Source organism: Mobula birostris, chromosome 16, assembly GCF_030028105.1.
Source record: "Mobula birostris isolate sMobBir1 chromosome 16, sMobBir1.hap1, whole genome shotgun sequence".
Lineage (NCBI taxonomy): Eukaryota > Metazoa > Chordata > Chondrichthyes > Myliobatiformes > Myliobatidae > Mobula > Mobula birostris.
Window position 1 is genome coordinate 57753080 of NC_092385.1, and position 27522 is coordinate 57780601.

The 27522-nt window shown below is 41.0% G+C and overlaps 1 protein-coding gene across 4 annotated transcripts in view; it reads left to right on the forward strand.

Moving 5' to 3' along the window:
* rad54l2 (RAD54 like 2) overlaps positions 1–27522 on the forward strand; it is a 190080-nt gene that overhangs the window by 118986 nt on the left and 43572 nt on the right. For 3 of the 4 annotated variants that reach the window (XM_072280689.1, XM_072280688.1, XM_072280691.1), the window contains 8 exons: positions 124–257; positions 1844–1888; positions 4665–4796; positions 6990–7213; positions 20872–21054; positions 21942–22075; positions 23249–23445; positions 26091–26433. In XM_072280689.1, coding sequence (XP_072136790.1) covers positions 124–257; positions 1844–1888; positions 4665–4796; positions 6990–7213; positions 20872–21054; positions 21942–22075; positions 23249–23445; positions 26091–26433 — 1392 coding nt within the window. The remainder of the gene's footprint in view (positions 1–123; positions 258–1843; positions 1889–4664; positions 4797–6989; positions 7214–20871; positions 21055–21941; positions 22076–23248; positions 23446–26090; positions 26434–27522) is intronic. The other variant, XM_072280690.1, reaches the window with a different exon arrangement.

Genomic DNA, 27522 nt, shown 5'->3' on the forward strand with positions numbered 1-27522 from the left:
AGTTTTTGTTTAACCACATTCACTTTTACAGTGATGTGTATTGATTATTCTTGGGATTATAAGCCAAGTGTGGACTATGTTCACTGAACCCATGTCTGATTTTTTTTTTTGTTGGTGTTCCAGAAAGCTACTACGGGAGGACCAACTTGAAGCTGGAACCAAAGCAGCACAACAGGAAGAATTAGAGCGCCTAAAAAGACTCGAGCAACAAAGGAAGGAATTTGTGTTACCCACCTTGCCATTTGAACTATTACAAGGTAAGGTTAGGATAATAGTCTGCCAAATTAGTCTATTTACTTGTTTGCGTGTTCTTGAGGAAATTTTCACATGACAAGGTTTTGTTTCGTGCTTGGTCCATATGATTAAGATGTTAACCTCATAGTAAATACCCAAATAGTCAACAGGTCACGTAGCATCTGTGGTAATAGAGTTAACATTCACAGTCTGAAATTCTTTATCAGAACTGAGCAAGAGTTGAAACATATTAGATTCAGAAGAAGTTTGGAGAGGGAATATCTCTGATAGGATGAGACGAAATAGTAGATATGACTGTTACAGCTTGTGCTATTTTGTCTGCATTAAGTGTTGCTGATAGCAGGGATGTGAGATGTTGTTATATATGTGAGTTGCGAAAAACTACCCAAAATCACAGGCACGCAGAAAGGCAAAAGAGAAAATGGCCTAAATCTAGAAAATTCAACATTGAATCCTGATAGCAGCCATCTACCCAATCAGATAAGGTATTTTGCTTTATGCCTGCAGTGGGCCGTATTGTGACAGTTGGAGGATATTAAGTGGGAGGCATGGTAGCGTAATGCTATTATAGCACTAGCAACTCTGGTTCAATTCTTTCACTGTCTGTAAGGTGTTTGTACATTCTCCTCATGGCCAAGTGGGTTTTCTCTGGGTGATTCAGTTTCCTCCCACATCTCAAAGACATGCAGGTTAGTAGAGTAATTGGTCACATGAGTGTAATTAGACGGCATGGGCTTGTTGAACCAGAAGGGCCTGTTAATATGCTGTATCTCTAAATAAGAAATGAAGTATTAAAAAAGTTCCAGGATTTTATTCAGTAACGATGAAGGGCTGGTGATTAGATGAAAGACTGGTGAAGGCCATGTTGGAGGCTCAGAGTTGGATGGAGAATGCAAATGCTGTGCAAACAGAAACTCAGATTCACTGTGGAACACTAATGGTTCACAAAGCAAGCAACCTATCTTTGTTTTCTTCAATGCTGAAGAAACCATATTTTGAACATGAAATGCAGTTCACAAGATTGAAGGAGTTGCTGCTTCTGGAAAGACTTGAGTCTCGATGGAGAGGGAAGAGATGCAAGGACAGGTTCTGCAGGGCCTGTAGTCACATAGGAAAGTGTCATGTGGTGGGCAGTGGTTTATTCCATCCCTTTCAATGTGAGCGTTGAACAATTCTAACTTTTCTTGGCTTGATCATTTCTTCTAAATTTACTTCAAACAGATACCTGATCATCAATATTACAAATGTATAAAGGTCTCATTGTAAAATTCTACCAGATGCTTCATTGGTGCATTATTAAAACAAAATTACTGTTATTGTAAATGAGATGATAGGACAAGCAGATGTTCAAAGGGAAAGCTTTCCAGGAGGTAATCCCAGGTGTGCTTTGATAGTCAAAGATTTAGAAATGGATGGGGCCAGAAATAGAATACAGAATGCTGAGAGTCAGTCCAGGTTGATGTTACAGAGAGTGTGGGCCTCAAGCCCAGGGGATTTTGAGTAGTGAATATAATCGTGCTGAAATAATAATCTTAAATCGGCTTAAGTTTTAAATGTTTCTAAAATCTATTTTTTTAACCATCTTCAGAGTCTAACGCCCAAACTTTAAAAAATGAACCTGTTTGGAATGAAGGTAAGCAAATGTACTTTTAAAAACAAAACTATACAAATAGGATTTCTTTATATAGTTTGATACTCTTTCTTATCCCCTTGCACTTAAGCCAGTTAAAACGTATTTTAACATGTCAGGTCCATAGGAAGTGAAGTGTAGGAGGGCTAAACAATAAACCCCTTGGGCCTCACAAAGCATTTCACTTGCTGTAGTTATGCACACAGGGTAGATAGCTAGAAATGGTTATGCTGCGTCCCTCTCTGGAATATTTATTAATCAGTTCTTTTAATTGATTTTTCCACAAGATGGGTGTTGGGTCGTGTGGCGATGCTTTTTGTTCTATGCATGCACATATGCTCGGTAGAAGTGCTAGTGCATGATAAAATTATTTTTTTTTTCAATCTTTTTATTAATACCAAATTCTCAAAGATTACAAAGAATTGGTACAAAGCTATTGGGATTACATTATTAATAATTAGTATATATAGATATAAAGACAGTTAATACACAGATAAAATTCAGTGCCATAAGCATTTTCTATTTAAGCTAGATTTGCATTTGCTTTAAGCATATTCCTATTTAACTAGCATTCCATCCAAATTGATGGCACTATGTGCGACTAAGAAATTGATACCACTGGCAGAAACATGGCTATGGGATAGATAAGACTGGAAGCTTAATGTTCTAGGGTACAGGTGCTGTAGGGATAGAGGCTGAGAAAAGAGAGGAGGGAGTGTTCTATTTCTTATTAAGGGGAAGAAATCCCCTTAAAAGAAACCCCCAGGTACATCCAAACATTGTAGTTGGCTATAAAAGAAATTGTGGGAGTTCTGACTGAGATCATTGTTCATGGGTGAGGTGCTAGTATACTGAAGGGTAGCAAATATTTAAGAAGGGCAGCAAAGAAAAACTGGGAACTCTAGGCCAATAAATCTGTGGTAGAAAAGTTACTGGGGGTAATTTAGGGAGAAGATATATGTACATCTGGAATGAATGGGGTTGATTAGGGATAGTCAGCACGGCTTTATGCATGGGGGATTATTTTTCTGAACTTGATTTGAGTTTTTTTTGAAGAGGTGACAGAAATGTGGTGAGGATGGGGCAGTGGACATGGTTTATATGGACTTCAGTAAAACCACATGGTAGGTTGTTCCATAAAGTTAGGTGGTATAGAATCCAGGAGGAGCTGGATACAATTGGATGGTAGAAATCAGAGGGTGATTTTATATGTGGAGGCTGTGAGCGTGGTATGCTTTTGGGGTTGGAGCAGGGCCAATGTTTTTATCATGTATTTGGATAACAACAGTTTGGATAAGAATGCACAAAGCTTGGTTAGTAAGTTTTCAGATGAAACAAATAGGTGGAACACAAAAAAAATGATGGAGGAACTCAGCAGGCCAGCAACATTTATTGAAGAAAGTACAGCCGACATTTTGGGCCGTAAGTAGGTTGTATATCCTAAAATAAGTGGTATAGTAGACAATGAAGAGATTATCAAAAATTAGAGAGGGTCTTGATCAGCTGAGTAAGTGGGTGGAGAAATGGCAAATTGAGTTTAGGTCAGATAGGTGCATGCTATTGCATTTTGTAAAGTCAAATCCAAGTAGGGCTTCCACAGTGAGAAGCAGTGTCCTGGTAAATTTTGTAGAAAACAGGGATCTTGGAGTATATGGTTCTCCAAAAGTAGAATCACAGACAGACTGGGTGGTGAAGAAAGCTTTTAGGCACACTTGTTTTCGTAGGACAGGGCATTGAGAATAAAGGTTAGGAGGTCATGGTATAGTGGTATAGGATGCTGGTGGACTGCATTTGAAGCTTTGTGTTCAGTTTTGGTCGCACTGATAGAAGAACGCTGTTACTAAACTGGAAAGATTTACAGGGATGCTGCCAGGGTTTGAGAGACTCCATTTTGGGGAAAGGTTAGACAGGCTAGGGTTTTGTTCTAGAGTGTATGAGACTAAAGACATGGTTTTATGAAGGGGCATAGATAAGGTGAATTCACTCAGTCTTTTTCAACAGAATCAAGAACTAAAGGGCATAGGTGTAAGGTGAGAATGGGAAGATTTAAGAGGAATTTGAGGGATAACTTTTATTTTACATAAAGGTTATAACTATTTGGAATCAACTGCCAGAGAAAGTGGTTGATGCGAGAACAGTAACTGCTTATGAAAGGCAGTTAGGCAGGTATATGGGTTGCAACTCACACAAACTGCTAGAGGAGCTCAGCATGCTAGGCAACATCTATGGAAAAGAGTACAAACGACTTTTGGGCTGAGACCCTTCAGCAGGGCTGGAGAAAAAAATGATGGAATATATGGATTGGTTAGGTTTACAACCAATGGTTGAGCCATCTTGTTCAGCATGGAACAGCTGGGCTGAAGGATTTGTTCCCATGCTGTTTGACTCTATGATTTATCAAAGGTACTGAAATATTTATGCCCTGTGAAACTGACTAATTTTATTTACTCACATTTCAATAAACATTTTTGAAATAATCATGAAGTATATATGTTATGTTCATTATTAGTAAAGGTGTTTAAAAGCTGTCAGCTTCACTGGAACCAAGTATCCTACTATTTTATAGTCTCTAGGTGTAGCCTTGAGACAATGTATCAGTGAAATATCAGTTTTGTTAGACTGAGAAGTCATTTATGAATGCAGTTTTCTCCCAGTATTGGTCATGCATGGACTTCATGGAGAGTTGAGTACTTGGGTCAGGATCTGTTGACATGTTGAATTCAACAACATAGGAATGAAAAAATGCTGTTGCATTGACTCTACAACTTTGTCCTTCCAGAAGAAACAATTCAGAAAGCAGATGAGGTTCTGTCTGCCCCACCAAGACTCTCCAAATCGGAGGTCATCTGTGTGGACATAAGCAGTGGGAGTGAAGATGATGCAGGGAGAGTACACAGAGCTGCAAAAGATGGTGAGAGCAACAAATATAGGTGGATCTTTTTTATGCTAATAATTTCTCCCCCTCCTTTGCACCATACATGTACTTCCCACAAGATAGATACAAATTCACATTAGGGCATGGTTTCAAAGCCATGAGAGTCTGGATAAATTTTGTCATCAAATGAGTGAATCTTGCTTGCATTGTTTCCCTAAGATACTTCTATTTTCCTGAACTGTTCCAGTAGGTTGAATTAAATGACAAAAAGCTGCAAGAAAAATGGTAAGAAAGGAAGTCAAAGTTTATTTGTCCAATCTTGGCCCCACTTGTCCAATCTTTTGCCCAAGCATTGTGATGTCTGTAGACAATTGACAATATACCTGCAATCACTCCTTACTATTTTCACACTACTTATTTAACTATTTTATTTATATGTATATAAATAGTTATAAGAAAAAGTTTATGAACCCTTTGCAATTACTTGGTTTTCTGCATTAATTACCCTTAAAAAGTAGTCTGATCTTCACCTAAGTCACAAAAGTAGACAAACACAATCTGCCTAAATTAATTAACACAAACAATTGTACTTTTCATGGCTTTATTGAACGCATTGTTTAATCATTTACAGCCCAGGCTGAAAAATAGTATGTGAACCTTTCTACTTAATAGCTGATAGAACCTCCTTTAGCAGTAATAACCTCCACCTAACGTTTCTTGTGGCTGCTGATCAGACTTGCACAATGGTGAAAAGGACTTTTAGACCATTCCTCCAGACAAAACTGTTTTAGTTCATCAATATTTCTGGTCTACCTTGATGAACAGCCCTCAAATGGATTGGCCTTTCCAAAACACAAATTTTCTTCTGTTTAAACCATCTTCTTGTTGTTTTACTCTTATGTTTTGGATTATTGTCTGGTTGCATTATCCACCTTCTATTAAGCTTCAGGTACTACTACCCTGACATTCTCCTGTAAAATGTCTTGATACAATTTTGAATTCATTGTTCTCTCAACGATTGCAAGCAAAGTAGTCTCAAACCATGATGTTCCTCCATCCATGCTTCACACTTGGGATGAGGTTTTGGTGTTAGTGTGCAGTGCTCTTGTTCCTCCAATCATAGCAGTCAGTGTACATTTCTAATAGAACTCAACTGTGTCTCATCTGTCCACAGAACATTGTCCAGAAGCCTTTTGGAACATCCAGGTGGTCTTTTGCAAACTTGAGAGGTGCAGCAATGCTTTTATTTTTCGAGAGCAGTGGTTTCCTTCGTGGTGTCTTTCCATGAATACCATTCTTGTTCACTTTTTTTTGCTTATAGTGGACACATAAACAGAGAAGTTAGCAAGTTCCAGAGATTTCTGCAGGTCTTTTGCTGTTGTCCTTGGGTTCTTTTTCACCTCCCTCAGCATTACTCGTAATGCTCTTGGTGTGATCTTTACAGGACGCCCACACCTTGGGAGAGTAGCAACAGTACTGAATTTCTTCCATTTGTGCACAATTTCTCTTACTGCAGACTGGTGAAAACTCAGGTCTTTAAAAATGTTTTTGTAGCCTTTTCCAGCTCCATGCATGTCTGCAATTCTTCTAAGGTCCTCTGAAAGTTGTTTTGATCAAGGCATGGTGCACATAAACAGATCTTTCTTGAGAAAAGCAGACTCTCAGTAACCTGACTTTATGTGTCTTTTTTTTTTAGCACAGGTCACCTCTACAACCCACACCTCCAATCTCATTTCATTGATTGGGACACTTGACTCCAAATAGCTTTTGTAGGAGGCATTACCTCAGAGGTTCACATACTTTTTTGAACCTCGACAGTGATTGTTTAAATGGAGTACTCAGTATTGATGAGAAGTATTACTATTGTTTATGAGTTATTAGTTCAGGCAGACTGTATTTATCATTGTGACTTAGATGAAGATCAGACCACAGTTTATGAATAAATGCAGACAACCAGGTAATTGCAAAGGGTTCACAAACTTTTTCTTTCAACTGTATATACTTTCTGTAATTCACCCTTTTTCTGTTATTATGTATTGCAATGCAGTGCTGCTGCAAAGACAACAAATTTCACGACATATACCTGTGATATTAAACCTAATTTGATTCAGTTGAAAGAACAACATTATCTGTTGAATTAGCATCTACGTACTGTTAAAGCAAACAGTTCCCGTTTTGTAGTAATGCCTTATTTGACATATCACCTTATTTTTCTTTCTGGCTTGGAAGATGTGATTGAGCTGAGTTCAGGGGAAGATGACTCACTCCAAATTCTTGATAGTGGATCCAGCAATGAAGAGGAGGTGAACGAGGAGAGCAATGGTGCTCATGTGAATGATGCCTTGAACCAGCCAGATGATTTAGGCCGTGTACTTGTCAACATAAATCATCCTCCAAATGAGCAAGACATTTTCCTGGCACCCCAACTGGCACGAGCTGTCAAATCACACCAGGTAAGGGATCAAATCTTATCAGTACTACTAAGGATTGCTTTGTAACAGTATATCTTACCAATGTGTGATGTATAGGTATGACTCCTATTGTTTCTGATCATAGGAGTTTTGAACCTTCTGATGAAACTGATCCAAATATTGTGAACTTCCTCTTGGCTTACTTTATTTATCTGTGACTTGGAACATCAATCTTATTATTATCATTATTATTATTATTATTAGCAATCTTTCTATCATGCTGTTATAAAGTATTGAGCATTCTTGTATAATAAGATGGACTCAAGACCTCACAATCTGCCTTATGACCTTGCACCTTATTGTCTGCCTGCACTGCACATTCTCTATAACTGTTAAGACTTTATTCTGCATTCAGTTTTTGTTTTCCCTTATACTACCTCAATACACTAACGTGATGAAATGTTACGTATGTGCATATAACAATAATAAACTACCAAATCAGTTAATTAACATAGATTGGAATTGGGTCAATGTAGTAGATTAAGCCTGTATTTTATAGAGTTTAGTAGAATGAGAGGGGATCTCAGAATTCTTGCAGGGCTGTTTCTGCTGATTGGGCTGTCTTAACAAGCAAAAACACTTAGAGTAAGAGAGAGGTCGTGTAGGATTGAGATGAACAGAAAATTGTTCATGCAGAAGTTGCAAGCTTTACCCCAGAAGTGTGTGGAATGAAAGCTTTCCAGATATTAAGGGTATTAAGAAATGTGGGGATATTGGAGGGAAGTGGCATTGGGATACATCAGCCATGACTTTGATGAATCACAGAGCAGACTTGGGACCAAATTACCTGCTCATGATTTTTTTTTTAAATTCTGCATTCTGCACATTAAACCTTTTGCTCCTTAATATTTCCTGTAATATTAAGGAGCAAAAGTTTGTTGTGCAGTGTGAACTGATTAATTAAATGGAGAATCTTGTTGAACAAAACGTATAATGACTTTTCATCAATGTACTTAGAGCACAACATACTTGTACAATCTTGAAGGAAACCCTTGTCTATGGGTCTTAATGAAGTGAATATGGTAAATGTCTCGCTTGATCATAGTGAATGCAAGTGTTTAGTCAAGTTATACCCTAACTTAAGTAATTTAACTTTCCATCACTTTCGGGGAAATGGAATTATGGTACTGTCATTATCTGGGCATGGATCAGTAAGATTTCTTCGTGCACCCCTTTGTCACTGTGGAGTGCATTCTAAATGGTTCCATCACTGCCTGATATGGAGAGGGCACTGCACAGGATCGGAAAAAGCTCCAGGGGGTTGTAAACTCAGCCAGCTCCATCGTGAGCACTAGTCTCCCCACCATCAAGGATATTTTGAAAAGGCGATGCCTCAGAAAGGCGGCGTCCATCATAAAGGACCTTAGCCATCTGGGACATGCCCTCTTCTTATTGCTGGCAAGAGAAGGTACAGGAGCCTGAAGACACAGACTCACTGTTACAGCTTCATCCCTTCTGTCATCAGATTTGTGACCGCTTTATGAACACCACCTTACTAATTTTGCTCTCTATTTTGCACTCTATTTTGTATAGACAAGAAAAATATCATGCTGTCTTTAGTTTATTTGTGAACTATGCTGCTTAATTGGGAAAGGAGACTTTTACCAAGAAGTTCCCAACTAGCATCAGTTGTGTATGCTTTTGTTATGTTATTCATTTGGGCAGACTGATGTGTTGTTCTAACAAGATGGTGCCGGTGACCAATAGTGACATCTTGCAGAGAGCTTACTTCTTGGAAATATACTACTCTTCTTCTCCTAAATATACTTCTTCATCATCATCTTCTGAACTGTGATTGATTGCAGTCTGTAATTTCCCTTTTACAAATATATTTTGGGCCGACTGAACAACTTGGTGCTTCTGCAATATTCTGGGGGATTCGCTACAGCCACATGCGGCTACAACCATTGCTGAGGATGTACGCTGTGCCTAATGCTGAAACACAAAACCCTAGTTGGCTCCATTACTCCATGCGGATTAAAGCATTGAGCAAGATTAAGATCATTGAGTATGAGAATGATAAACAAACAGGTTTTCAGTGCTGTCTGACTGTCTTTGGCCGGTCTTTTCTCGCTGCTACCAACAGGCGAAAAGTGCAGGAGTATTGGGCCCCCCTGCCACCGGGTTCAGGTGCAGTTGTTGCTCTACAGCCATCGGGTTTTCAGATGGGCTTCACTTGCCTCAGTGCTTAATGCAATCCACACCTGTGGACTCACTTCGGGGCTCTGTAGTTCATGTTCCTTGTTGTTTTGCTTACTTATTTTGATCATGATTTGTTTACTTTTTATTGTTTGCGCGCTCTATTTTTTTTCGCACATTGAGTGTTTATGGTCTTGTTGAGTGGGGGTTTTCATTTTACGGGTTCTTTTGTGTTTTTATGCTGCCTGCAAAAAGATGAATCTCAAAGTAGTATGCTGTATACATACTTAGATAAATGAACTTTGAATTTAAAACCAGTGATTTTTGACACTACATGCAGGAAGGCAATGAAAGCAGTCCATTATCTGCACTAGAGGCCTGCACAGATTTTGTTCAATTACAGTCAATCTAAAGAAAGCAGCGTACACTATAAGTCTTCACACGTCCATTTATAACTATTAAGAACTAGTACACAGTTTTATAGTACTGTAGTAATATTGGTAGTATTCTAATTGTTTTGTATTTATTTAAATACATAATTTGTTACTCAGTTATACGATGGTTGGCCTTTTTTAAACTATTTCCATGAAACTTCAGCTAATTGGGCCAAAATGTACTGGTTCTGATGTGTTCCAATTAACCAGAATCCACTGTAAATATTTCTTGTAGTAATTGCTGCCATAAAACACAAATTTCATGACATGTCAGAGATCAAAGTTCAAAGTAAATTTATTATCAAAGTACCTACATGTCATCATCTACTTCCTTGAGATTCATTTTCTTGCTGGCGTTAACAGTAGATGCAAAGAAACACAATAGAGTCAATGAAGAACTGCACACAAACAAGTAATCACAAGGCCAAAAGATCATAAAGTATAGGAGCAGAATTAGGCCTATGGGTCTGCTCCGCCATTTTATCATGGCTGTTCCATTTTTCCCTCTTAACTCTATTTTCATGCCTTCTCCCTGTAATCATTCACGCCCTGACTAATCAAGAACCTATTAACCTCCACCTTAAATACACCCAAAGACTTGGCCTTCACAGTGGCCTGTGGCAACGAATTCCACTGATTTACCACTCTCTGGCTAAAGAAATCCCTCCACATCTCCATTCTCAGTGGATATTCCTGTTATTCTGAGGCTGTGCCCTCTGGTCCTACACTCCCTCACTGTAGGAAACATCCTGTCTGTATCCACTCTATCTTGGCCTTTCAACATTTGCTGAGTTTCAATGAGATCCACCCCCCACCCCCCATTCTTTTAAATTCTAGTGAGTAGCGACCCAGAGCCATCAAACGCTCCTCATACTATATCCCTTTCGTTCCTGGAATCTTTCTCGTGAACTCTCCAATGTCACACAATCTTTCTTAGATAAGGGGCCCAAAACTGCTCACAATATTCCAAGTGTGTTCTGACCAGTACCTTGTAAGTTCCTTACCCAGTTTGGCATTCAATACTGTGATCCCCTCCAAGCTGATTGCCAAACTTCGCCAGCTTGGTATCAGCTCATCCCTCTGCAATTGGACCTTGGACTTTCTAACAGACCCCAATCAGTTAAGTTAGACAACCTCTCCTCCTCCACTCTCACCCTGAACACCGGCGTGCCTCAAGGCTGTGTGCTGAGCCCTCTTCTGTACTCCCTTTTCACCCATGACGGCGTCCCTGTATATGGTTCTACCTCCATAATCAAGTTCGCCGACGACACCACGATGGTTGGCCTGATCAGAGGGGATGACGAGACGGTTCACAGGGACGAGGTCCAGCACCTGGCCGCATGGTGTGCCGACAACAACCTGGCACTTAACACCCAGAAGACCAAGGAAGATCATTGTGGACTTCAGGCATGCTAGGAGCCACACTCACGTCCCAATCTACATTAACGGAGCTGTAGTGGAGCGTGTATCAAACTTCAGATTCCTTGGTGTCCACACTAAAGAGGATCTCACCTGGTCCCTGAACTCCTCCATCCTGATCAAAAAGGCGCAACGGCACCTTTATTTCCTGCGGAGCATCAAGAAAGCTCACCTCTGTCCCAGGATACTGATAGACTTTTACTGCTGTACCATTGAGAGCGTACTCACCAACTGCATCTCAGTGTGGTATGGCAATTGTCCCATATTGGACCGCAAAGCACTCCAGCGTGTGGTGAAAACTGCTCAGCGGATTATCGGCACCCAATTGCCCACCATTGAGAACATCTACCATAAACGCTGCCTGGGCAGGGCGAAAAGCATTATCAAGGATGCATCTCACCCTAACCATCAACTTTCTACTCTCCTTCCATCCGGTAGGCGCTACAGGAGCCTCCGCTCCCGTACCAGTAGACACAAGAAGAGCTTCTTCCCTGAGGCTGTGACCTTGCTGAACCTCACATCACAGCGCTAAGCAGTATTGCACCCATATTGTACTGTCTCAGTATTTATATATTTGTGTGTTGTAGCACTTACTTTTTATTCGCAGTTACTTTGTAAATAACACTATTCTTTGCATTTCTGGTTAGATGCTAACTGCATTTCATTGGCTTTGTATCTGTACTCGGCACAATGACAATAAAGTTGAATCTAATCTAATCTAATCTAATCTAAAGCCCCCGAATTACATCCTTGCTATTATATTCTCATCCTCAAAATGAATGCTATCATTGCATTTGCCTTCCTCACTACCAACTCAGCCTAGAAGTTAACCTTTAGGGAATCTTGCACAAGGACTCCCAAGCCCCTTTGCACCTCGGATTTATGAATTCTCTGCCCATTTAGAAAATACGTGTTTGTTCCTTCTACCAAAGTGCAGGACCAAACACTCTCCAACACTCTATTCCATCTGCCACTTCTTTACTCATTCTTTTAATCTCTCTAAGCCTTGCTGCAGTCTCCTTGCTTCCTCAACACCACTTGCCCCTCCACATAGCTTCATATCGGCCACAAACTTGGCCATAAAACTATCAGTTCCATCATCCAAACCGTTGACATATAACATAAAAAGAAGCGGTCCCAACGCTGACCACGGAGGAACAGGTCATCACCAACAGCTAACCAGAAGAGCTTCCTTTATTCCCAGTATTTGCCTGCTGTGAATCAGTCAATCCTCTATCCACGCTAGTATCTTTCCTGTAATACCATGAGCTCTCATTTTGTTAAGCAGCCTCGTGAACAACACTTTGTCAAAGGCTTTTTGAAAACCCAAGCACACAACATCCACCAATTCTCTTGTCTATCCTGCTTGTTATTTCTTCAAAGAATTCCAGCATTTGTCTGGCAAGATGTTCCCTTAAGGAAACAATGCCACCTTTGGCCTATTTTATCATGTGCCTCCAAGTACCCTGAAAGCTCATCTTTAAAAATTAACTCCAACTTCTTCCCAACCACTGAGGTCAAATTAACTGGCAAATTTCCTTTTTTCTGCCTCCCTCCATTCTTGAAGAGTGGAGTAACATTTGCAATTTGTTACCATGCCACAACCTATAAAGCGAGTAGAGCAGGGAGTTAAGCACACAGCCTTGTGGTGCACCTGTGCTGATGTACCTTGCTGTTGTCAAGTCAAACTGACTGGGTTCTGCAGGTGCACAGGGAGGTATCAAGGTCCAGGTCTTGGAGCTTATTGATTAGTTTTGAAGAGTTGACATCATCGAATGTGGAGCTGTAGTCAATTAAATGGATCCTAATGTATACATCTTCAGTCTACAGATGTTCCAGAGCTGAGTGAAGAGCTAGTGAAATGACATTTTCTGTTGATCTTTTGTGATGGTAGGCAAACTAGAGCAGATCCAAGTCACTGCTCAGGCAAGAGTTGATTATGTTTTGTTTCGTTCAAAGCACTACTTTGTAGTGTTCCGCCATGGTAGCATAGTGGTTAATGCGATGCTATTACAATTCATGGCATCAGAGATCCATTCTAATGGTATCTGTTAGAAGTTAGTACATCCTTCCCATGAGTGCTCTGGTTTCCTCCCACATTCCAAAGATGTACTGGTTAATAGGTTAATTGGTCATTGTAAGTTGTCCTGTGATTAGACTGGGTCTAAGTAGGTGGGTTGCTATTTGGGATCATTGGACTGGAAGGGCCTGTTCTGCACTATATCTCTAACATAAAAAAATAAATGTAAGTGCGAGCTGATTCTGGTCTTTCTGTCAATTGTATAAGGAGCACCGTACCTGAATCTCTCAAACTGCAATGACTAGGGCATGTACAAGATTTATGCAACAATCTGTTCTGTGTGGTTGTGTCAACTCTCTAATGCTGGGTGATATTCTCTGGAATAAGTGTAGCAAAGGGTATAAGTTCGTCTTATAATTTTGTGTGGTTGTGGGGTGTATTCTGCCTGCAGGTTGGTGACCAGTGGTGTTCTTCAGGGATCTGTTCTGGGACTCCTGCTCTTTATGATGTTTATAAGCGATTTGGATAAGGAAGGGGAGGGGTGTGTTAGTAAGCTTGCAGATGATACAAAGGTTGATGATGTGCGTAGTGTTGAAAGTTGTCATAGGTTACAACGGGACATTGATAAGATGCTTAGCTGGGCTGAGAAGTGGCAGATGGAGTTCAGTCAAGAAAATGTGTGAAATGATTCACTTTGGAAGGTCAGATTTGAAGGCAGAGTACAGGGCTAGTGGCAGGATTCTTAGTGTGGAGGAAGAGTGGGATCTTGGGGTGCACATCCACAGATCGCTCAAAGTTGCTGCACAGGCTGATAGAGTTGCTGAGAAGGCGTATGTTGTAAACACAAGAAATTCTGCAGAGGGTGGAAATCCAAAGCAACACACACAAAATGCTGTGGAACTCAACATGTCAGGCAGCATTCACAGAAATGAATAAGCAGTCGACATTTCAGGTCGAGAATCATTTTCAGGACTGGAACTTTCATTAGTTGGGAGATAGAGTTGAAGGATCGCAAGGTAACATCACAGCTCTATTAGACGACACTTGGAATATTGTGTTCAGTTCTGGTTACCTCATTATAGGAAGGATCTGGAAGTTTTGGGGAAGGCAGAGGAAATTTACCAAAGTTCCTGGATTTTAGAGGGCATGTCTTCTGAGGAAAGATTGAGTCAGCTAGGGCTTTTCTCTTTGGAGTGAAGAAGTATGAGAGGTGACTTGATAGAGGTGTACAAGATGATAAGATGCATAGATAGAGCGGATAGCCAGGGACTTTTTCCCAGGACAGAATTCAGTAATATGAGGGGAAAGTAGAGGTGGTGATCTCGGAGATTAGAGTTTTAAAAGGAGAATAGTAGGTGTGTGGAATGAGCTGCCTGGGGTAGTGGTGGAGGCAGATATGTTAACTCTTTGGCACACGGATGAAAGAAGAATCAAGTTCAAGTTGAAATTCAGTTTATTGCCATTTAAACATACATATGCATACCGCCAAATGAAACGACATTCAGCGCAGTTCATATAACATACACAACACATAAGTAATATTACCACAAATAAATCTACAAATAATAAGGTGGATTTACGACAGAAGTTGAACAGTAAACAGTATAATGCTATGGGCGCTTCATACACTATGAGACCCAGTTGGTGGCAAGAAGGTCAGTAGTCTTATGGCCTGGGGGAAGAAGCTGTTTCCCATCCTTACTGTACTTGTCTTAATGCTATGGTACCTCCTGCCTGTGGTCTAAGAGATTGTTGGATGGATGTGGAGGGTTCGTTGGCAGTAGTAATGGCCCTGCATATCCAGCACTCCTGATAACTATCTCTGATGGCTGGAAGAGAGACCCCAGTGTAGTCCTTGCAATCCTTTGCAGGAACTTGCCGTCAGATACATTGCAATTCTCATACCTGATGGTGATGTAGTTAGTCAGGACACTCTTAATAGTGCTCCTACAAAACTTGGTTAGAAGTTGGGGAGAGGGAGGTGATGAAGCCTCACTTGCATCAGTCTCCTCACGAAGCGGAAATGCTCCTGTGCTGCTTTTTTTTTTGACCAAAGAGGTGGTGTTGAGGGATTAGATGAGTCGTCTGTTATATGCACTCCCAGAAACCTGGTGCTGCTGTCTCCCTCCACAGAAGTTATGTGAATGTGCAGTAAGGATCAGCCTGCATCTTCCATAATCATCTGTTTGGTCTTGCCAATGGTGAGACTCAAGTTGTTGTGCTCGTACCATTTCGCAGCTGATCTACCTCCTCTTTGTATGCTATCTCGTTGTCATTGTTGATGAGGCCAATCACTGTTGTGTCATCGGTGAACTTGGTGATTTGCATTGAACTGGATCTAACAGTGCAGTCATGTGTCAGCAGTGGCTGAGTACACAGCCCTGGGGTGCTCAGTGTGATGGAACTAGAGATGTTTCTATTAACATGGACTGATTGTGTCCTTTCTGTCAGGAAGTCCAAGATCCATTTATAGAGAGGTGTTGAGACCCAACAAGATAAGTTTTGCAACAATGATTATATTAAATGCTGAGCTGAAGTTGATAAACAATATCTTGATTTATGAGGCACCACTTACAGATGGGACAGAACATGTGGAGTGCCGAGCCTGTGGCATCGTCAGTGGACTGATTTGAGTGATAAGTGAACTGGAAAGGGTCCAATGTAGCACAAAAATGGAATTTAATGCAATCCATAACCTGCCACTCAAAACACTTCATTTTTGTTGAGGTTAGTGCCACTGGACGGTAGTCACTGGGGCAGGTTACTATCTCCCTCTCAGGCACTGGGATGATTGTGGTCATCTTGAAGCCTGAGGGAACAATGGACTGTTCCAGAGAAATGTTGAAGATCTCTGTTAGAATCTCTTTTAACTGAGTTGCACAGTCTCTCAGCACCCAACCAGGTACATTATTGGGCTCAGTAGCTTTATGTGGGTTGACCCTGGTTAGGGTCTTCCTCACATCAGCTATGGGCAGGCAGAATGTAAAAGACGTACAGCCCATCAGGAAAAGAAGTGTCACTGTCGTTGTTATGAAGGGTAGACTTGTCTGTTATTGTCTGAACGCCCTGCCACATATGATACATGTCTCTGGTGTCACAGAAATGTCTTTTATTCTCTATGAATAATCCCAGTTTGCCTTCTTGATGGCACAGGAAAGCACAGTTCTTGTTGGCCTGAGAGCTGTCTTATTCCCTGATCTGAAGGCAGCATCCCCATCTCTCAGCCATTCCCAGACCTCTGATGTCAGCCATGGCTTCTGATTTGTTCTCACATAGATATATTTAATAGCTTTGACATCCTCAAGGCACTTCTCTGTGTAGCCAGTCACAGATCATGTATGTTCATTAATGGACGAGTACCAGTCTGTGTTTTCAAAACAGTCTTACAATACTGAGGTTGCTCCATCTACCCTGGTCTTTATCTCCCTTTACAACATGCATAAAATGCTGGAGAAAAAAAGATGAGTAGATTTAAAAGGGGGTGGGGGGAGGGAGGAGAGAGAGAAACACAAGGTGATAGGTGAAGCAGGGGGAGGGGGTAGGGGGTAGGGGGGATAGATTTCCAGCATCTGCAGATTTGGATTTCCAGCATTTGCAGATTTTTCTCATTTATCTCCCTTTGAACTGGTTTGACTGCTCTAATCAGTGGTCTCCATACAGGAATTAGCATAACAGGTAAGTGGTCAGAGAATCTGAGGTGAGGGGCAGGGAGCAGCTTTGTATGCACCAGGGTTGTTGGTATAATCCAGGTTTGATGAAGGGTCTCAGCCAGAAACAATGACTGTTTACTCTTTTCATAGCTGCTGCCTGGCCTGCTGAGTTCCTCCAGCATTTTCTGTGTATTGCTTTGAATTTCCAGCATCTGCAGATTTTCTTGTGTTTATAATCCAGGTCTAATGTAGTCTCACCTCTGGTAGAAAAGTCAACATTCTGACAGAATTCAGGCAGGACTATTTTTTAATTAGTATAGTTGAAGTCCCCAGCAGCATGTGGCTTGTAGGTGCAGTTGCAAGAAAAAGTCTTTGAACCCTTTGCAATTACGTAGTTTTGTGTATTAGTTACTCATAAAATGTGGTCTGATCTTCATCTAAGTCACAATAATAGACAAACAACATCTGCCTGAGCTATTAACACACAAACAATTGTACTACTTCTTGTCAATAATGAGTACACCATTTAAACATTCGCAGTCTAGGTTCAAAGAAGTATGTGAACCTCTGGAGTAATGCCTCTACAAAAGCTAATTGGAGTCAGGGGTTCTAATCAATGAGATGAGATTGAAGATGTGGGTTATAGAGGTGTCCTGCTCTTATAAAGAAAGACACACAAGGTCAGGTTACTGATCGAGCCTGCTCTTCTCAAGAAAGATTTGTTTATGTGCACCATGCCTTGATCAAGACAACTTTCAGAGGACCTTAGAAGAAGAATTGTAGAGATGCATGAAGCTGGAAAAGGCTACTAAAGCATATCTAAAGACCTGAGTGTTCATCAGTCCAGAGTAAGAGAAATTGCCTACAAATGATAGAAATACAGAACTGTTGCTACTCTCCCTAGGAGTGGGCGTCCTGCAAAGATCACGCCAAGAGCACAACATACAATACTGAAGGATGTGAAAAAGAACTGAAGGGTACCAGCAAAAGACCTGCAGAAATCTCTGGAACTTGCTAAAGTCTCTGTTCATGTGTCCACTGTTAGAAAAACACTAAACAACACGGAGGAATCCACTGCTCTCCAAAAATAAATTGCTGCCTGTCTCAAGTTTGTAAAAGACCATCTGGATGTTCCACAATGCTTCCAGGACAATGTTCTGTGGACAGATGAGACAAACGTTGAACTTTTTGGAAGAAATGCACACTGCTATGTTTGAAGGGAAAAGGACATTGCACACCAAGACTAAAACCTCATCCCAATTGTGAAGCATGGAAGGAGCATCATGGTCTGGGGCTGCTTTGCTGCCTTAGGGCCTGGGCAGTTTGCAATTGTTGAGGGAACAATGAATTCAAAATTGTATCAAGACATTTTACAGGAGAATGTCAGGGTAGCAGTCCATCACTTAATAGAAGTTAAATAATGCAACAAGACAATGATCCAAAACACGACAAAATGATTTAAAAAGAAGAATATTTGTTTTTTTGGAATGGCCAAGTCAGAGTCCAGACCTTAACCAATTGAGAAGCTGTGACATGACCTGAAGAGGGCTGTTCATGCAAGGTATCCCAGAAAACAGGAAAGATGTAAATAAGTTTGAAAGAGTGCAGAGAAAATTTACAAGGATGTTGCCGAGTCTAGAGCACCTGAGTATTAAGAAAAGATTAACTAGGTTAGGACCATATTTCTTGGACTATAGAAGATTGAGAGGAGATTTGATGGAGGTATACAAAATGATGAGGGGCATAGATAGGGTAAATGCAAGGAGGTTTTTTCTACTGAGGTTGAGTGGGACTACAACCAGAGGTCATGGGTTAAGGGTGAAAGGTGAAAAGTTTAAGGGAAACATGAGGGGAATCTTCTTCACTTAGAGAGTCATGAGAGTGTGGAGCAAGCTGCCAGTGCACATCATGGTGCATTCAGGCTCAATTTCATCATTTAAGAGAAGTTTGGCTGGATACATGGATGGTAGGATCATAGAGGTCAATAAAAGTAGATAGCTTAAATGGATCTGCACAGACTAGATGGACCGAAGGGCCTATTTGTGTGCTGTACTTTCCTATGACTCTAAATATTGATGAACTGAAACAGTTTTGTAGGGAAGAGTGGTTTAAAATTCCTCCTCACCATTGTGCAAGTCTGATCAGCTGCTACAGGAAACACTTGATGGAGGATATTGCTGCTAAAGGAGTTATTACCAGCTATTAAATACAAGGGTTCACATACTTTTTCCTGCCTGGACTGTGAATGATTAAACAAAGTGTTCAATAAGGACATAAAAAGTACAATCATTTGTGTGTTAATTAGTTTAGGCAGATTGTGTTTGTCTGTTATTGTGGCTTTTGATGACGATCAGACCAAATTTTATGAGCAATTAATGCAGAAAACCAGGTAGTTGCAAAGGTTTCACAAACTTTTTCATTCAACTGTAACTGATGCCACAGTACTCAGCACTTCCCCAGCATTAGCACATGGAGGATGTTGCAGCCAAGATCACAATAGCAGTGAGCTCCCTCAGTAAATGGATGAGCCTGCCCTTCGCCGCTCAGAACTCTATCAGTGATGAACAGTGCGCCATCACCACCGAAGCGTCCCCACACCAGTTCTTATTAACGTAGATACATACATCGGATTCGAAAAGCTGTTTGGCTGTTCAGGGATATTTTGGAGCAATGTTTCCATCAAATAACTGTGCAGGTCTTCCATCTCACACTGATTCAGTCTCAGACACAGGTGATCTAGTTTATTTTCTAGTGATTGAACGTTTGAAAGCAGAATCGACAGGAGAGCTGGCCGGCAGGGTTTCGCCTTTAGTCTCACACGAATACCAACATGTCTTCTGTTTGCTTGCACACCACTTCAAACAGCTAACTTAAAACCAGTCCTGCCTAAATTCTGTGCACACGTTGACTGGAGTGGCTGCAACAGGCAACAACACAGAACGCTCTGCTGCAGAGCTCACTCTCTGTCCAACACTTACTAGTGAGGTAGACTTCCAGTACTTGATGTTCTTAAAGTGCAGCAATGTTGTGCCATCTTAAGAAAGACAAACGATTACATTGTTAGTTGGAGCTGGAATGGCCATTGAGACTGGATGTGCCACCATCTTGAAGAAAAGTGCAGGGCTCTCGGGGTGGGAATAGGTTAACAAGTCACCGCAATATTGTGGCTGAAAGCCCTGTATTGTTCTGTGTTATCCCTCACCCTTGCTCTCACTTACCCTCTTCAATACCATTCATCTTTGAAACTTTGGTTTATGCATTTCTAGTACACAATGCAATACGCACATGCATATTTCTAACCCTACCATGGAGTGATTTTGCAGAATCCAGTCTACATTTCTGTTGCAATATTTTGAAAATGTGACATCATTGTTGATATTTTGTGATCACCCATCAGTTGATAGTTAACAGCATTTACAAAAAGCAGTATTTCCCAGTGACCATTTTAATTCCAATCCCCATTCTCATTCTGACATGTTGGTTCAAGGCCACTCTCAGGTTGGAGGAGCAGCACCTCATATTCCATCTAGATAGCCTCCAACCTGATGGTATGAACATCAATTTCCCCAACATCCAGTAACTTCTCCCCCTCTCCCTTCTCTCTTTTTCCATTCCCTATTCTGGCTCCCCTCTTACCCCTTTTATTTTTCCTTCACCTGCCAAACACCTCCCTCTAGTGCTTCTCTTTCTCCATGGTTCCCTCTCCCCTTCTATCCAGTTCCTTTTGCTCCAGCCCTTTATGTTTTCCACCTATCAGCTCCGAGCTTCGTGCTTCGTTCCTCCTCCCCCTTCCACCTGTCACCTTCCAGCTTGTACTCCTTCCCCTCCCTGTACCTTCTTATTCTGGCATTCTCCCCCTTTCTGTCCAGTCCAAGGTTGATGGTTTATTCACTTCCATAGATGCTGTCTGACCTGCTGAGTTCCTCCAACATTTTGTGCGTGTTTCTCAGCATTTGCATTCTGTTTCTTCACATGCAGATTGGAGGAATTCGTTTCTTGTACGATAATTTGGTGGAGTCACTGGAAAGGTTTAAAAGCAGCAGTGGTTTTGGTTGCATCCTGGCACACAGTATGGGTCTTGGCAAGACCCTGCAAATGGTCTCCTTCGTGGATGTTCTCTTCCGATACACAGAAGCACGCACTGTCCTTGCTATTGTACCGGTCAGTATCTATTAGCTGATTTCTTTATTTGTGAAAGAAAAGTCATAGTTTGAAGGAAGAGAAAGATGGAACTAATTGTCAGCATGTTTGAAAGAAGTGTCTGTTGGTATGACCTGCAGATTAGGATTTTTTGTATATATTAACACCTTACATAATAATCTGATTTCAATTATTGTATAGTGGGGATTGGCTGTAGGATCATCAGAGCCAGTATTTAAAGAAACAAAGTATGCTGAACTGATATATAGTAGCTGTCTTCAGTGCTGAAAGGTTCATTTATTATCAAAGTACACAACTCTGAAATTCTTCAGTTCTCTGGGTAGCCATGAAACCAAGAAAGGAAAGAAAAGCAGCACAATCATCAACCCCCAAATCCCACCTCCCTGCAAAAAAAACAACGAACAAAAACAGAACAGGTACATCAACCCCCAAACTACTCCTGCACAAAAAACGAGTAAATTGGATCAGGCACGTTGCCCCCCCCCCCCCATCAAATCCCTTTTCCCAGACAAAAAAAAACGAACAAAGTACATTGACCCCCAAATCCCTCCCCCACCACCCGCACAAAAAAAGTAAGAAGACGGATCAGGCACGTCGACCCCCAAATCCTCCTCCCCACACAAAAAAAACCAAAAAAATCGGGTTAAAAACTATAAGACTAGAAAAAGAAAGTCAGAAGTCCACATCCAAAATGCGGATAAAACCTGGGGAACATTCCCTGTGCGCATCGGCAAGCTCCCCCCTCTCTGGTACAGAGCAATCGATCAAAAGACAGGCACCTTAGAAGGGAGTAGAGAGGTTCTAATTCATATGGGCTGGGAGACAAGGAAGGAGGGTTGTTGCTACAGGAGAAAATGCTGGCTAGTTACCATTTTTGTCATTTTCAGGTAAACACTTTGCAGAACTGGTTGGCCGAGTTTAACATGTGGCTTCCAGCCCAAGAAGCACTTCCTGCAGACTACAACCCTGAAGAAATTCAGCCCCGAAGTTTCAAAGTTCACATCCTAAATGATGAGCACAAGTATGTCTGTTACATGGTTTAAAAAAGGGAGGGAGAACGAGATTGCTCAAATCTGCAAACTCATGGGGAATTCAGGGGGGCAAAGAAAATTGTTTGTCTTACACTCATGTGCAAACTGAATTACCAGTAATTATTGTCCCATCACTATATTAACTATCTGAGTGCTACTAAGAGCTACATTCTCAGCATGTCCTTGAGGCCCTTTTGTTTGTGTGGTTCAATGTTAATGATCTTGTATATCAATCTTAAACAGAGCAGGGGATTTTCCCAGGCTTCTGGCTATCATTCCTCTCTTAGTTAAGGCTGTTAATGACCAATTAATGTATAACATGCTCACTTCAGTGCTGCTTGTGATTCTGCTGTGCACAGAATGATGCATGATTTTGCCCTATATTTCAAGATGACGTGTGTTTGTAATATTCCCAAAGCCTGCTAGTATCATTGAATTGATGCACCCTTTTTCCCCACCTGCTGACAATTAATATGAATAAGGCCCATGCCTTTTGTGAATAATTATTTGTACTCACCTGTTACATCCCCACTGTAGTTGAAAACACTAACACACAAGGATCTCATTCACATATCCAAAGTAGCAGGAATGTTAGAAGTAGATTTCTAACCATTTATGAGATGATGGAGAGAGACAGGGAAATAGGAGGAGGTCAAAGTGAAACCATATGAATGGATATGGTTAGAACTGTGCAAGTAATAAATGATTGATTATGGGACTTAGTGGGACTGCAGGAAGGTGCATTCTGACAGCTGCAGTGAGCAATCTCCCTGCTCTGCCTTTTCCACTCCTTAGACTTCGGCTCATCCAAAGCCTGGACAATGAAGTTGGAACACTGTGCAGATTACATTCTTTGTTGTTGTGCCGAGCATTGTGGGCATATTATGCTGACGACAGAACGTGTAGCAGCACTTGCAAGCACATCCTTGGGTGTGTTGGTTGTTAACACAAATGACGCATTTCATTGTTTTGATATGTACGTGATAAATAAATCAAACTGAACCTAGTTGCTAAATTGTTGACAACAGTGCCAGAAGTCCCAGTGTATTTGGATATTTTATTGGATCTGGAGCCTGATGTTATTTATAATGGATTCAATGCTATACTGTTAGAAGTGTCCCATGCATTATCATTTTCTGATAACTGTTCTCCATTTCCTGTAGAACAACTGTGGCCCGTGCCAAGGTTATCAATGAATGGTCAACTGACGGTGGCATGCTCTTAATGGGGTATGAAATGTATCGCCTGCTTTCATTGAAAAAATCTTTTGTTAGTGGGAGGAGAAAGAAGACAAAGAAATCAACAGGACCAGTAATTATAGACTTGGATGAGGAAGATCGGCAGCAAGAACTGTTGAAAGGTAATGAAAAAAATCTATTTCATACCACCATTCAGAACCTCAAATCTTTTGTCCCACAGCTCCTCACAGGTTAACCTTCAGGCACATGAAGTAGGGTCCCATGTTCAGTCAGAACAGCACTTTTGGTGGTACTGGCTGATAAATTACCATGTTTTTGAGAATATTGTGCTGTTCTTTGAAAGAGGGTATTTATGCCAATCTGAATCTGTAAATAGGACTTCACTTCAATATTTGAACCAAAGCACAATACTCTAACAATAAAATGCTGTGTTCGTTCTTTTTGGCCCCACAAGGCATTCATGTTTGGATGTGGTGCTGTAATCCACAACTTTATGGATCAGAGTTAAATTCCTATCAGCTGGACCTTGTTGCCACATTATTTAGCACAGAGGAGAGAAGCCTTCTCTCAACTATATAAAGTGCCAACTAAAAAGTAGTAACACGAGATTCTGCAGATGCTGGAAATCCAGAGCAAATGCACAAAATGCTGGAGGAACTCAGCAGGTCAAGCAGCATCTATGGAGAGGAATAAACTGTTGATGTTTCAGACCAAGACACTTCATTAGGACTGGAAAGGAAGTAGGAAGAAGCCAAAATTAGAAAGTGAGGGGAGGGTAAGGAGTACAAGTTGGCAGGTGATAGGTGAGACCAGGTGAGGGGGAAAGTGGGTGGTTGGGGGCGGGGGGACAATGAACTGAGAAGCAGGGAAGTGATGGGGGGAAGAAGTAAAGGGCTGAAGAAGGAGTCTGATAGGGGAGGAGGAGAGGCATGAGGGAGGTGATAGGCAGGTGAGGACAAGAGAAGGGATAAGAAGGGAGTCAGAATGGGGAATGGAAGAAGAGAGAAAGGGAAGAGAAATTACTAGAAGTTGAAATGGTGCTTCAAATTAGGCAGTAGCCTCAGTAGTGATGAATTTAGTCAGAGAAATTTGGAGCACAGGTGGAGAGCATTTTGTTTGCGTCCTGGTATGAAATGTTTGCCAGGACACTGCAAACCTATTCCTGGATATTGACCATCTCCCTACAGCTCTGTACTGACCGTTTCCTTCAAATATTTATCCTGCTTTCTTTTAAATTGAGTAATGTTGAGGCTTAACATTTCATCTGTCTTCTGCACCATTCTACTAAACAAACCAGGTGATTCCATTAAACTGAAGGAATTAATAGCATGGACAATGTGATCAGTGTACCTGACTAGAGAGGTACAGTCTAGTCTCTGTGGTATGTGTTATTTACCTTGTTTCATTTGTTTTTCTCTTTTGAGCATTCTGTAATTTCTATGTCATTTTTTTGAGTGAAGCAGAGTTATTGGAGACCTTGCTACCCACAACCCCAAACCCATTTCCATGTTTTCTTTGTCAGAGAATTTCAAATCCCTTACCCAACCAAAGAAAACAAGAATCTCATTAATAACTCCATACAAATTTGATTTAAAAATCTACCTTAAAATTCTACTTTGACTGCTTTGCTTCAACAGGAAATTAGAATTAACACATGCTGACCAAGCTTACAGAAATTAGTTCCTATTAGCAACACAAGCATAAGCTGGAGGAACTCAGCAGGTATGGCAGCGTCTATGGAAGGGAATAAACAGTTGACGTTGCAGGGCGAGACCCTTCTTCAGAATTGGAAAAGAAGGGGGACGAACCCAGGATAAGAAGGTGGTTAGAGGAAAAGGAGTACAATTGGCAGGTGATAGGTAAAGCCAGGTGAGAGAGAAAGTGTTCCTATTAGCTTGGGTTCAACTAGATTTGTACTGAGAGGTATGATGTATTTGCTGTTAGGGTTATTTTCCCAGAATGAGGAAAGCGATCATTGTTTTAGGAGATAAATAGTGACTTAAATTGAATTTCTGCAGTTGTAGTAATTGACTCATGCAAAATCAAGTTAGTTATGAGTTTATCTGATATTGTAGAAATGTTGACAAAAATTGACACAAGTGTAATTACTTCTAACATACATTTTATTTTATATATATATATGGAAAAACACCACCCCAAAACATAATAACGTACAACGTAACACAACATACATGGCGAACTTAACCCTTAACCCTTAACACTTTGGGAGAATTCTGCCTGATGAAATTAAAGAGTCCCTACAATATACGAGGGGTGATTGATAAGTTTGTGGCCTAAGGTAGGAGTCAATTTTAGAAAACCTAGCACATTTATTTTTCCTACATTTACACACTTACTCCAGTGGTCGTGGAGCATACTTATGCTTTCTTTGTAGAGGTCAGCGTCTTGGACCTCCAGAAGTGGTCCACAGCAGGGGTGATTGATAAGTTTGTGGCCTAAGGTAGAAGGAGATGAGTTATTAACTTCAAACTTTCTGTATTTTCACTCAAAGAGTTGAACTGCACATGCATGTAACGAGAGTTGTATAACTCATCTCCTTCTACCTTAGGCGACGAACTTATCAATCACCCCTGCTGTGGACCACCTGGAGGTCCAAGACGTTCTTGTTACATGTAGGAGGGGACTATGTTGAAAAATAAATGTGCTAGGTTTTCTAAAATTGACTCCTTCTACCTTAGGCCACAAACTTATCAATCACCCCTCGTACTTACATACGTCTTACAGTATTGTTTCAAATTCACACTCCATTCTACTGTCATTTCATTAGTTTTCGTTTGTACCTTAGGCATCGAGAAAGCCCTATCCAGACCAGGACCAGATATAGTTATTTGTGACGAAGGCCACCGCATAAAGAACTGCCATGCCAGCACGTCTCAGGCCTTAAAGAGCATCCGTTCACGGCGGCGGGTGGTCCTGACTGGATACCCACTTCAGAATAACCTTATGGAGTACTGGTGCATGGTGGACTTTGTCCGGCCTGACTTCCTTGGGACCAGGCAGGAGTTCAGCAACATGTTTGAGCGTCCCATCCTGAATGGGCAGTGTATTGACTCGACCCCTCAGGATGTCCGTCTGATGCGGTATCGCAGCCATGTTTTACACAGCCTGCTGGAGGGGTTTGTACAAAGGTGAGAACTTGGATGCGAGGCCTCCAACTGTAAAACTACCGATAGACCAACTCCATAGTAATGCATTCACTTCCAGGTACTCTCCTCAATGTACTGCAGTTTCACCAGAGTCATACTAAGGTCAAATTATAAGTGAAGTTTTAATGGTGCCTTGAAATTAAAACGTGCCTTACTTTGATTAAAGAGGACAAAGGTTGCATAACTAATTCTCTATAGTTTGCATCCTGTAAGCTGTACACAGAGTGGTGTACTTGTTGGGATTTTGTAAAGGCAGGTACAGTAATGCAGCTAATTCTGAAGAATTAAAGGAGTTAATAATCAGCAAACTCAAGCCAGAAACAGATGAGGTGAGATTTTTTTTTTACACAGTGAATTGTTGGGGTTTTGAATTCATTGCTTGAAAATTTAATAATAACTTTCAAGGGGGAGTTGTGTGAATAGTTGAAGAAAAATATGTAGGAAAAATGAAAAGGGAAAGGTACAGGATTGATTATTTACCCTCTTCAAAGAGCTGGCACATATTTACTGACCTGTGTTATCATTTTGTAATTCACTGCGCAATACCAGTAGGTTTACTGGCATAGTAAACATCCAGATAGATGTCATTCACGGTTCAAGCAACAAGGTTTAATTTTTAATTGGGGCAGGGCAAATTATGAGGCTATAAGGCTAGAACTTGCAGGTGTGAATTGGGATGATGTTTTTGCAGGGAAATGTACTACGGACATGTGGTTGATGTTTAGGGATCTCTTGCAGGAGGTTAGGGATAAATTTGTCCCGGTGAGGAAGATAAAGAATGGTAGGGTGAAGGAACCATGGTTGGCAAATGAGGTGGAAAATCTAGTCAGGTGGAAGAAGTTTAGGAAGTTTTACATGAGGTTTAGGAAGCAAGGATTAGATGGGTCTATTGAGGAATATAGGGTAGCAAGAAAGGAGCTTAAGAAGGGGCTGAGGAGAGCAAGATGGGGGCATGAGAAGGCCTTGGTGAATAGGGTAAATGAAAACCCCAAGGCATTCTTCAGTTATGTGAAGAACAAAAGGATGACAGGAGTGAAGATAGGACCAATTAGAGATAAAGGTGGGAAGATG